Raw genomic sequence first — 12,521 nt, forward strand, 5'->3', positions numbered from 1 at the left:
CATTTTTACTCTCACGCCTATCATCACTTTACCAAGTTAATTTCCTGTATCCTGCTGCCTTTCAACCAAAATTACATTGTTTATCACGAATATACTCAACCGAAAGTTTTCCATCATTCCCAATCATCCCAAATTATTAAGAATGTGAACGTTATTTTGATTCATCTTCTTTTCTTTTTTCTATTTATCCGACCTATATCCCTATACCCCTGTTTCTTTTAGGGCCCTTTTCAGGGCCCGCAAATTTTTCAGTGCAATAAACGATCTTAGCTATCTTGTAATGTGTCACACCAAGGTGTAAAATCTGTCCTTTTAAGGACAATTCTACGTATCATCTTTTGAAACATGCAGTACCTTCTTGATGATCTGCCCTGGCCCCTGGGGAGAAATATGAGTTAAAACTCCGGTTTGCCTCCTGGACAACTATCCAATGTTGAGGTGATCGACAACATCTTTATTTTACATGAGCAGTAAAGTGTTGGCAGAAATATTTCACAGGTAACATAAGAATCCGAAAATCATCTAAATTAAATAAAACTATATCAACGTCAATGAGTTATTTCGGTTGAATGGATAATGAAACAAAAATACAAACAAGAGACAAAAATAATAATCTTTATTGTTACAATTATAATTGCGGCAAGTGTAGGTTTTTTTTTTTTATATATTCAAATAATGAGTTCTTTCGTTTCAGCTAATGTTCTCAATGTCTGAGTGTTGCTTCATTTATTTTCTTTTTCCTAGCCACCTATTTATTAAATGTGCTATTGGCCTCTGAGTATTTGTTCCAACGAATGAAGATATTCCCTGAAGACATAACAGTACTGGGCTGTGTCCCACTTCATTTCATGGATTGGAAACTGAAACCTGTTTGAAACCACCAGTTGCTGCGTTATAGTTCGTGCTTTCAAGACTTCAAAGACTAGAGTGGGACATGAGGCCAAGAATTATTGAAGCAAACAAGGTATATGTATACATTCATAAACATATGTTTGGCAGTATTATCAAATCTGCTGTTTAATAATAGATAACTTGGCAAAATACCATCGATTGTAAATGTTCGTATGCAAGTTTCATGAATTCCTGTATGATTGTGTTACAGGTCATCCAATTCACTCTGAATCTCAAAGGAAGTTCATCCATTCTGCGTCCCGTAGGAACTGATTGGTTATCTGTATGAATCTAGGAAAATTCTAATGAAACTATAAAGTAATGTAAAATAAAAACTGGTTCGGGTTGATTTTACTACCACATTCCTGCAACTCGACGCGCAGACTGTTCACTTTCTCTTCTTACATCTCTTCAATATGGAGTATGATACCCAATACCTAAATATATCCAAACATAAAGCAGACTTGAAATTCAGAGCGGTCGAGAGTGAGACCTAATATTATTCATCCGGTCGCTATAAGTGGTCAATATAAATAGCGTCTTGTAGCGTATTGTTGTAACAGTTAACGGAATTAATTCTTGCAACGAAATTAAGTTTTACTTCAGGTAAGACTGGTGAGAGCAATGAAATATTCACATATTCATTTTCTGAAAACAAGTCAGGCAACAAGATTTTTATGACTGAAATTTATGGTCGAAACCGGTAGACGATTGACACTGCGGTTCGGAAAAGGTATCGAGTTGAGTTTATAGTTTGGATCTGACGGTTTATTTCATTTATTATTTCGAAACGCGTATTGGAGGAACAGGAAGCTTCAAATCAAGAAGCACTCCGAGATATTATCTACATCATATTTTTCATGTTTATATAATATATGTGTATACTTATGTTGCAACACACAGTGTGAAGCAATATCACAAAATTAGTGCGGAAAAATTTTAAATCAATTATGGAAATATTCCATAGCAATCGATTCTTATGTGAATTGAATTCCGATAATCGCAAAAACGTTGGTGTTCATCAAATAATTTTTCAGGAATTCCTTCAATTCTTTTACCACTGCAAAAAGATGTTGGTTGGTTTCGTTAAAAGCTTGAACTAAGTTCCATACGTGTCCAAGACAATGTCGCCGTACCTTTAGAGCGTAGGTCCCTCCCAAATGAAATGAGCAACACAATTGTATAAGGAATGTAAGTTTTAATAAAAAAAAATATCTTACAATTTCAGTGAATTATTCTTTAATTTTGAGTAGCAATAAAATGATGATATTACAGCTGTAGATATGATTGAATATTAATTTTACGTTTTGTGTAATAGGTTTATGTGTAAACATAATATCAATGGTTTCTTTTTTTAATCCTATCAGTTCCTTGTTTTCGATGTGCTCTGTAATAATTGTTATCACTGTCTTCAAGCCGCCTTGAACGTTCGACATGTTTATTGTTACTTCGTTCGCCTGATCTGTGCCGTTTTCTTCGATGCTTAGTTTCGTCTGTTTCATACTCTTTGTTTCTGGACCAAGTTCTTTTATCATTTGGACGGTGTCTTTCTCGGGAATCTTCACGACGACTCCGTTCTTTAGATCTACCTTTTTTGTGCTTCGAGTGATGTTTTTTTCTGCAATCATCCCTGGATCTGGATCTTTCCCTCTTTTTACTATCCGTTAGGGATGGTTTTTCCTCAGGGTAAAACGGTTTAGTATTAACTCCACGGTCAAAGGGCTTCTCACTCGCAGTTAAACTCCTTTGCCAGTCAACTTCACGATTTCTAACCGTTTTGAACTGATTGTGTTTTCGATAGTAGCGATCAGTTGGAAAATCTCGAATACCGGCCTCCGATGTCTCGGGAGACTTCGGCTCTTCCTTTATCAATGAACCTCCAAGATATTCTTCATACATTTCCATTTGCTGGTTGATTACCTCACGCAGAATTTCTACCTGAGACTTCTTGTTTGTGTGTACACCTCGATGTTTGGCTCGTCGCCGTTTTAGATTACGTTCCTGGGCCAATAATTCCAGGAGAGATATCTTTGGGTGATTTCCGTCTTTTTGCGATCTAGATGAAATAGTATATTATGAGGTGCCCATGGTTCTTTAAGGAGTGATCTTAAATTATGAAAATCAGTGAGCACTCACAGATGATTCATGTCAGCAATGTCATCTCCTATATCATGCTTAACAGTGTTTGCTATCACATAATCGTAGATAGTCTTTCTCTCGTCGCTAGTGAAGCTCGCCATGAGTCTGTCCGATGTGCGTGGAATTAATCTGTTACCCACTCCAGCTGTTGGTGTGATACCATCATAGTTGATTAAGAAAAATTATAATCATGAAGTCAGGGTTGGCGTCAGGGTATAGGATATAGATAACTATTGTTGTAATAGTAAAAATATCCAAAGAAGTATAAAACATCCGATGCTAATTTACAAAAACAAGTAGCATTGGATAATGAAATATTATCATTTTCACGTTATTACGAAAAGGATATGAAGGATATATTGAGCGCATTCCAAGGACAACACGCATAAACTTCTGTAAAAAATTGCAATATTTAATACGTTACAATCTAACTGGAGAATTCACCCTCAATGATATGTGTTATCATGATTCTAGCCATAAGAGGAACAACTTTTTACATATCATGTATACAAACCTGTGTTTAATAATGGATTGTCTTGGCGAGCTTTCAGCAACACCATATCCTGTAGCTGTTCATCTATAATCAACAAATATAATTTTCATAACTCAGAAAGAGACTGTTACATTCACACACTGTGACAGCCACCAAGAGATTATAAAATCAACTAAAGTTACCGAATTTTATGGAGGAAGAGCTATTGCCAAGTATAGATGGTTCTGACAGAGGCGGCTCATGCTCTGAATATCCTTCAGCTTTCCATTGGCAGTTGTCCAAATGATTCTGGAGACTTTTTTCTGGTATTCGATGGAGATTATCAAATGGACAGATAACTGTAGAGTGAATCTAAATTTGGCGAAATTCAATGTTTGTCAATGAATGATTTTGTTTAGTCCAGCCAAATAATGACACTTACTTGATTGGATACACTCGCGAAAGACCATCCAAAGGTTGATACGACATTATTAACCCGTTTGTATGTCATTTCAACAAAACCATCTAATTCTTGGAGCTGTTTTTCTCGGTCCTGATCATTTTTCGACATAGCGTGAATAGCAACGAATTCAGACTTATAGTGAATGGTGACAGACACCATTCAAGCTCCCATATTCCTACACTGAGTTCACATAAGAATGCCGAAAGGTTATAAGTTGTATTGGAGCGCCCTCGTGCAGTCCACGCGTGCGGGACTAATAAAAAATATCGACCATACTTAGGCACTAATAAGGGAAAAAGAAGAATGATCACCATTTTCCCAAAATATTTTTATGTAGCTTGAAAGGAGTAGGCTGTGAGCAATGATTTATTCACAAACGTTTTTTCAAGATTCACAATATGAATATAAACTTATATAAGTTATTGTTTGGAGTTATTACTCATAATACTGAAATTTTTAGACAAGATAGATCCATAGAATTCGGATTCTTGAAACTGGTCACCCTCAATCAATTTAAATATTTTAGCCTCTTTGCGTCGCGCAGATAATTTGGCTTTAAGTGTCTCTGTCGAAATCTGGGAGAATAACTCAACAACAGATGGAGAAAGACTGCAGTTTAACTGTGGAGAGGATGGCTTGCTCAAATTGTTCGGAATATGCTTGGATTCCATTTCCTTGCTGGTTGAAGGAGATGGCATAATTTTCTGCTGGTACTGATTGTTGGAATTTGATTTATGTATCGGAGAAAATTTGATAAATTGTCTTAGCTTCTGTCGGCCACTATCCGGCAACATTTGTTCATTGGTCAAATGTGCTTGACAGACTGGTGTGTTTGGTAACATGAACCTTTTGCTTGGCGATGGATATTTCGGAGCATCATATGTTTTAATTTCACTTGGTCCTATTTTTGGTTGAGATATAGGTTCTCGGGAGGTGCGTTCACTGGTAGAGGTAGCAGTGTTCAGTAATCTCTGTTGTTCAGGATGATTATATTTTTCTGTGATTGAGTGCAAAGAACTCTGGCTGGTTTTAATAATTTCATCGTCATCTGTACGGTTCTCTTTACCAAGGATAACATTTTGTTTGCGTAGTCTTGCAATCACATCACTAACAATGCTGTTACTAAGCTTTCCATCTTCAATGTGCCGGTGTATGAATGCAATTTCATCGTAACAACACTTTGCTTTTGCAATCTTACTACACAAATCCACAGGCTATAAAAAGACATATATTTTGGTGGGCAATAAATCGAGGAAAATTATGAGAGGATTAATGAAATTGTTTTATTGCATAATTAAATTAGTGAACTTGAATTACCTCAATTTTTCCACCCAGTTTTACAGAAATTTCTCTGGCCATATTCAAGGTGGATGCTGGAATTCCAGAAGTTTCTGCCAAAGCTAGTCCATAATTTTTTACTGACACAATTCCAGGGTTTAATTTATGGGTGTAAACCAATCGCGCTTTTTCAGAACTGTCCAGATTTCGGCACATGGTTCCAAAATGGTAACTGTGAAAAATCATCGTAATTTTATTTCTTGGCAATTATTGAGCTTACAGAATAAATTTTGAATAACAAAACTTCAAAATACTGGACAAATTCAGTATTACTCACTTAGTCACATTGAGATACCATTTAGCCAGCCGAGTGAGACCCAAGAAATGTGTAGTAAAAAATACAAATGCTGTGGTATTTATTAGTTGTTCACAAATAGCAAAAGCAATTGACTCTCCTTCCTCCATGGTGGTGCCCCGACAAAGCTCGTCCATTATTACAAGTGACTTGGGTGTCACCATTTGTAAAATATACTGAGTTTCCTTAATCTATGAGAATTAGATTATTTTAAGAAATAAACCTAAGCATCTTATAATTAATGCGGTTTTATGAACTCACCTCCAATACAAAACACGAAGCATTGCATTCGATGTTATCCCCAAAGCATATCCTACAAAATATTCGATCTGCAACACGAAACTGAGCCTCCTCTGCTGGCACGTAACACCCGATCTACAATAAACGTGTGCCAGTGAATGTAAAAAAAACTGAAGATCTAAATTTATAATTCTTTTAATTTTAAAGCTTGTGACCTGTGCCATTATTTGCAGCATGACGATCTGCTTGAGATAAACAGACTTTCCACCCATATTAGGACCAGTTATAATGTTGATGTTGTGAGGGAGTGAGGCGTACTGAAATTGAGTAGTCATGATTTCAATTAATTGAATAGTTTTATGGATAAATTTCATTTTCTTCCCCTGTTAACGACGTACCACATCATTGGCAACAGGAACGTAAGTTCCGGTGATGTCCATTAATGGGTGCACGGAATTTTTTAATTCTGTGCGTGTACCAAATGTTGGTCTGGTATAGTTGGAAAGACAACTGACAGAAGCTAGGGAGACTATAACGTCCAGTTCTGCGATATCGCTGCTGAGTTGATATAGACAGCCAATATGTTCCCTGATAGTGTTCAGCAGTCCTTTCAACATGCTGTTGTAAGATAGATATATCAAAAGGATTGATATTTAGACCATAACAACCATTTTCCAGATACTAAATGATGGCGTTGTTTTTGTAAAAAAAACTCACACATTGCTCATAACATGAAGTTCCTCGCGGGAGTCTTTGCATCTTTGGCTGAGAACCAGTAAACTCTCTGTTGTCATGAGATAATTGTTTCTGTACTTTTGTACCTGAAAAATGAAAAATACGTTGCTTGGGATAATAAGAGATTCTGTTACAATGATGAACAAGGCTCACCTCAATAAATATGGGTGGAATTTGGTTGATTTTGATTGGTTTTCGCCGTGGAGATTCCAATTTAATATGGTATCCAAGGGAAGAGCTACATCCCAGGGTGAATGGCAGGTCGTATCTTAAAGCCAAAGTTTCAACTAACCCTAGAGAAGAAAAACTTTATAATGATATAACTTCCTCGTGAAATAAGCTGTTGCATATTGATTCAGCATATGTAAATTCACCTTTCATATCATCTATGAGTTCACAGTATGCTTGTCGGGCTATATCCAGCATGTCATTCAATCCACTTTTCAAAGCAAAACAGCGCTGTAGAGTGGAGAAGTTATATCCTGCTACATGGCGTGCCTCTGGCTGAAGTAGTTCCGAAATTGCAGTCATCATTAAAGTGAATCGAGGATCATCTAGGTTCTAGTAGATAAAGTAGAATAAAAAGCACTAATTCCTCAACATGAGTTGGGATTCCATCATGACATGAAAAATCACAAACCTCCAAGACCTTTCTGAGAAAGTTGGATTGCACGGTTTGTAGTACCGATTGCAGGGAAGGAATAACTTCCAATGTGCTTTTCAAGGCAAGAACGCAGTTTAAATTCTTCTCGGCTGTTGATATGTTGTCTCTCTGTGGGGTATTTAGACCCAAAACGAGAAGACGATCAATGTCGCACAATCTTCTAATTAGGGACTAAGAACAAGAATAGAATATGAGGCACAAGTGACTTCAGCAATAACGATCGAATTTACTTACCTGTGCAGATGATAGTAGCGTACTGTCCTGGACCATTTCAGAGACACAAGCCTGACGTTCCTTAATTATGTGCTCATTACAAGAGGGTTGAAGAATAGAGGCTCGCAAATATCTCTTTCCTCCGGGAGTTAGGCATCTATCTAGTACACCAAGAAGAGTAAACTTGTTGCTAGTTTCTTGATGAGTTACCAGTTCCAAGCTCTGTGCACTCTCTATGTCTGAATCGAGCATGGATAGAATTACAATTAATTCTCAACATTAATTAAAAATGATCGTAAGATGGAATAGCTTACGATTCGACACATAAATGTAATAATAATATACCTATTATAGTGGTGTCTTCTGAACTCTGAAATTCTATTTTCATCGATCTTGCGATGTAGAAAATATTTTGTGAGTACTCTGCATATTTTAATAAGGCAGCAGCTGCAGCAAGTGCATAAAATCTGTAAATATGATAATGTAACAAGTGAGGAGTATGACTGAGGGTCTCAAAAGCTACAAGCTATACTCACTTTTGTTTCACATATAATTCAACCGAAGAATATTCATGGGTGCAAAGTGTTCTTATGCGATCTAATCCATCTGTGTTGCTGAAATGTTTTCGAGAAACAGCAACGATGCTCAAGCCTTTGAACTTTTCCTTTATGCATTCATAAAGCTTCCCTGCAGTCCCAGTCTTTTGAATCATAGTTTCTGGCATAATAATCTGTGAAGAGTGTAAGATTTTGATAATGTCTTTTAAATAAATTTCTCCACTAATGGAAGTTCGAGTGACTACCTCAGTTGGCTTGAAAACCAGAATTTTCGTTAGTGTGTTAACATATGTATGGCGATCACTGATCTGGGCAAGAACCAGATGTGGGTATTGAACATTAATTACGGCAATACCAACTTCACCTCTAGCTTCGCCTCTACCCTCAGTTATTGCTAAAAAAAACTAACATCAGATAAGTTGTTACATACATATAATTACATCTAATAAAAAAAAATGTACCCAGGATAATTGGCAGATTTCCAACTCCTCTTGGAGTAGAAGAGCAGCTAGTGGCTCCAGCAGTATGGGAGCTGAAAATTTTCAAGTCAAATTTATTTTAGCCTTCATATCAGATCTCTTAATTCAAAATTTCCAATTTTTACTTACGCAGAACTTTTATACCGACTACGTTTGACAGATGAGGAAGATCCACCTGGTCCACCCAAGACAGGTGTTTTCATTATACCTATTCTAGCACTCGAAGCATTGAATGTATTTTTTATGCGATTAATGCCTATGTCGTGATCTGAAAATCATATGCATTTATCAAATACCTTCAGTTTTTGCTACAAACTAATTTCAAGACAAAACAGAGTGTGCAAAGTAGCATGTAGCCTTCATATGTAGATATAAGTATAAGAACATGTTAAATTTGAATGAACAGTATTGGATTCGATAAATCTTACGGAAATTTATGAACATTCCAGCTCCCGTATTTTGTTTTCTGCCACCTCGTCCTTTTGACTGGGTTATAGATTTTTTATTGTCTATAACATTCATTGTCGACCCAATATCTCAGTGCGAAATATACTTAAAATACGAATTAGAGATCAGCAGTGTAGACCGCTTGGAATTTTCAAGCGTCTGAAAGTAGGTATCACAATTCCAAGAAACAAACGATACACGAGTGCACACTTTCAGAGTGCTTCCAAATGACTGCCAGAACCAATCAGTCTGGATATTTAACCGTGTGATTTAACTGTCAAGTAAAAACTTTAATAATTAGGATTTGTGCGATGTTTTTGGTTTCATTTTAAATGTTTTTATTTATCTCATTTTTCGACAACTGTACAACAAATAATTATTGTGCTGCAGGAGCTGCCGGAGCGGCAGTAGCCGATTGAGCCGCTTCTTCGCGGATACGATCCTTCTTGAGTTGACCCATGAAGGACGCCTTGTCTGCCGCAGTTTGGAAGCGTCCGTGACCAAACTTGGAGCTCGTATCGATGAATTTCAAGTTGATCTTTTCAAGCGCAGCACGCTTGGTGTGTACCAGGAGTGACTGTCAAATAAAAATAAAATTTTGCATTTATTATAGGTATAACTTGGGTGATTAATCAACTAGCTTTTTTGATAATTGTCTCAGGCCTATCATTAAATATCACGTGTGTGTCATAGTGAATATTTTTGGCTCTATAGGAAATTCATCACAGGTCAATGCATTTTAAAATTTTCAAGTGTTCAATAGATCAAGAATAAACGAGTGGACTAGATTTGTACACACCTTACGCAAGGTGATTATACGTTTTTTTGGACCCATACAACATCCCTTCAGCATAACGTAGTCATTGTTAACTTCACCGTAGTGGGGGAAACCTCCCATTGGGGTGATGGTTTTTTCGGTCAAGTCGTACTCTGTAGACGCGTTGTTTTTGACGACCTGATTAAAATCAAACAGAAAAAAAATTTACTTATGTTTGTTACAGTCAGTTCTGAAATAGAACATTTTTTTCTTAAACAAAAAAAAAGAACCAAAGTTGTAGCTTGATTGGGAGATCAAAAGGATGAAATACATTTCACTTTTTGTACTATGATCAAGCACCTCTTTATTTTAGCTCTTGGAAATTCATGACAAACAACAACTCTTACGTATCAGAGATGCAATTTGTCCAAAGAGCTGATGACAGAATGCGGATTGCTAAATTGTGAGCTTACCTTTCCATCTTTAGTGTGGATGCCTTGTCCAATACGGTAGATTTTCTTGTTCATCTCAGTACGGTGATGGTATCCCTTTTGACCAGCCCGGGCCACAGTGAATGAGACACGACTGGGATGCCATGCTCCAATGCAGGCCACTTTTCTCAAACCCTTATGTGTCTTGCGAGGAAGTTTCTTTGTGTGCCAACGAGACGTGACACCTAGCAGAAAAATTTATCGAGATTTATGTAAACTGCAATATTTTTGGGAATAATAATGGGTGACATGATTGAGTAGATATGAAATCTGGGTTTTCAGTAGGAAGGCAGCATGATTGTATCATCAGAAATATCAGTTAGACACACATCATGTTATTTCATCATTACAACCCAAGAGGTAATTATGAACAATTAAAATTTTTTTACATACCTTTGTATCCTTTACCCTTGGTGACACCAATGACATCAATCATCTCATCAGATGCAAAGACGTTGTTAACGGGTACTGGCTTTTCAAGATGTTCACGAGCCCACTGTACTTTTTGTTCAATAGTACCACCATTCAATTGAATTTCCATGATATGGGCCTTCTTTTGACGTTGCTTCAACAACTTCATCTGTCAGATGTAAATAGGCAAGATGTTAGAAAGAAGTGAATTGTTGATGGAGTTGAATTATAAAGTAGTTGTATCGAAAGACTGTACCAGACATGGTTTGTCTCAGTGGTCATAGCCCAATGGGCTCCAAAGAGCTTATGGAATATGTCGTGCCTCCATACACTCTGCAAGGCAGAGGACAGAGTTATTATACGACACCGCGGTGTGGAATAAACTGCACAGAATCAAGCAGCTCCTAACCGCATATGCTAGAAATCCAGCGCATTTCTGCACGAATTAATAGCAATGGCGTCGAACAAGAGGTGATAAGACAAGATCAGTCGATTTTACAATACCTGAGTGTGAGCGATGATACGAACGACCTTGCAGTATTTCACGATTTTCTTCAGATCCTTTTCAATGGACTTACGACCAAGATCATCTTGCCATTTCTTCGAAGCCTTGGTGAAAGCCTTCTTCTTGCTTTTGTACCTGTACAACAGCAACGGGAATCCTAAACACATTGTATCGTGCCAGCCTCATCACGTTGAGAGGAGACTGAACACTTCTCGGAACAACCCCATTTATATCAAGGTTTACGCCATTTGGCTGTTTCCGAATATAAAACTCTCATCTTGCGAGTGGAGAGCTGGGGTAGGACGAGTTTAGTACAATGCAGGTTTATCTTATGATATACTATAAGGAGTAATGAGATGTATGAATACTATAGGCAACATGAAGTGGAATTTGAAAGAAAAACTATAGGAGTATTCGTACATGAAAATGACCAACATACCAGTTCTTGTAGAAGCGGCGGCGACATTCCTCGGAAAGATGCTCAGCCCAAACTGTGGTAAGTGCTCGAAGACCATGAGGAGTTTCAATGTATCCAACCACACCAACCACAATCATTGGGGGGGTCTCCAGGATTGTCACAGCTTCGACAATTTCCTTCTTGTTTACCTCTGTTAGTCAAATACAAAGAAATTTGAGTCAGAATTTATAAGTAAATGACGCCAATAAGCTCCAATGATCAGTAGACTTACTAGATCCTGGACGATCAGCTTCTCGGACAACATGGGTCATACCAGCTTTGTAACCAATAAATGCTGTAAGATGAACAGGTTTGCTTGGGTCATCCTTGGGGAAAGCCTTTACTTTTCCACGATGCCTTTGGGATCTTTTCTTGGGGTAGAACCCCATAGACCCGTGACGAGGCGCGCTGAACTTTCGATGAGACTAAAGACCAAGAAATAAAGCGTGCATTGTTAAAGGGGTTACGCGTGGCCACATGTACAAACATTCTGAGTACAGGTATAAATTCTCAGACCGCCCTAGAATATTGTCTTCAAGGTATATCAGTTTAAACCATAAACTTTGAAATCTAAATCATCACTGAGGTGTAAATCAGACTCTTGCATCGCTACCGATGGGTGCAGTACAGATTGATTCATAACGTGGCTGGGGTTGAAGTTGACTAAAATAACAAGTCTTTATTGAGCTCGGTAACTGAATTGAGTAAAAAATATTGATTGCATTTGATAACCGAATATATTTGCTTTTGATGGGTATTAATGTTAAATAGGTGCGATGCAAGATGCTTTAGATATTAAACGGATTAATATACGTATCTCGAACAGAAACACATACTCACCATTCCGCTGACCAAGTTGAAAATGGAGGATCGGTCGATGAGAACCTCCTTTTTATACTAGCGATGTACGATCAGCAACCATCGATCCTTATATTTTCGAGCATCCTCGCGCCACGAAGTCGATTGC

The 12,521-nt window shown here is 37.4% G+C and overlaps 3 protein-coding genes and 1 non-coding gene across 4 annotated transcripts; all 4 read right to left on the reverse strand.

The window, feature by feature from the left end:
- Positions 1–2,113: 2,113 nt before the first annotated feature.
- LOC105692431 (U11/U12 small nuclear ribonucleoprotein 48 kDa protein-like) lies at positions 2,114–4,173 on the reverse strand. The gene is made up of 5 exons (XM_012411629.3): positions 3,945–4,173; positions 3,706–3,874; positions 3,545–3,607; positions 3,028–3,175; positions 2,114–2,947 (listed from the first exon to the last, which is right to left on the reverse strand). Exons 1-5 carry the CDS (start codon positions 4,122–4,124, stop codon positions 2,230–2,232), a joined length of 1,278 nt encoding a protein of 425 aa, XP_012267052.2. The 5' UTR covers positions 4,125–4,173; the 3' UTR covers positions 2,114–2,229.
- Positions 4,174–4,243: 70 nt separating this feature from the next.
- Positions 4,244–9,008, reverse strand: LOC105692421 (mutS protein homolog 4-like). Its single transcript, XM_012411619.2, has 17 exons — positions 8,915–9,008; positions 8,616–8,754; positions 8,469–8,539; positions 8,253–8,401; positions 7,987–8,180; positions 7,796–7,917; positions 7,472–7,689; positions 7,214–7,408; positions 6,948–7,134; positions 6,727–6,866; positions 6,556–6,659; positions 6,237–6,456; positions 6,054–6,155; positions 5,860–5,973; positions 5,581–5,789; positions 5,283–5,475; positions 4,244–5,179 (listed from the first exon to the last, which is right to left on the reverse strand). The coding sequence occupies exons 1-17, from the start codon at positions 9,006–9,008 to the stop codon at positions 4,385–4,387; spliced, it is 3,246 nt and encodes a 1,081-aa protein (XP_012267042.2). The 3' UTR covers positions 4,244–4,384.
- A 239-nt stretch (positions 9,009–9,247) lies between these two features.
- Positions 9,248–12,519, reverse strand: LOC105692473 (60S ribosomal protein L3). Its single transcript, XM_012411700.3, has 8 exons — positions 12,395–12,519; positions 11,787–11,979; positions 11,537–11,705; positions 11,097–11,232; positions 10,575–10,761; positions 10,164–10,366; positions 9,733–9,888; positions 9,248–9,510 (listed from the first exon to the last, which is right to left on the reverse strand). The coding sequence occupies exons 1-8, from the start codon at positions 12,395–12,397 to the stop codon at positions 9,310–9,312; spliced, it is 1,248 nt and encodes a 415-aa protein (XP_012267123.1). The 5' UTR covers positions 12,398–12,519; the 3' UTR covers positions 9,248–9,309.
- On the reverse strand, positions 12,061–12,136 carry LOC112694809. Its single transcript, XR_003150192.1, has one exon. It is a non-coding gene; the product is annotated as a small nucleolar RNA U43 (small nucleolar RNA).
- Positions 12,520–12,521: the final 2 nt, after the last annotated feature.

The sequence above is a fragment of the Athalia rosae genome, chromosome 1 (assembly GCF_917208135.1).
Source record: "Athalia rosae chromosome 1, iyAthRosa1.1, whole genome shotgun sequence".
Classification (NCBI taxonomy): domain Eukaryota; kingdom Metazoa; phylum Arthropoda; class Insecta; order Hymenoptera; family Athaliidae; genus Athalia; species Athalia rosae.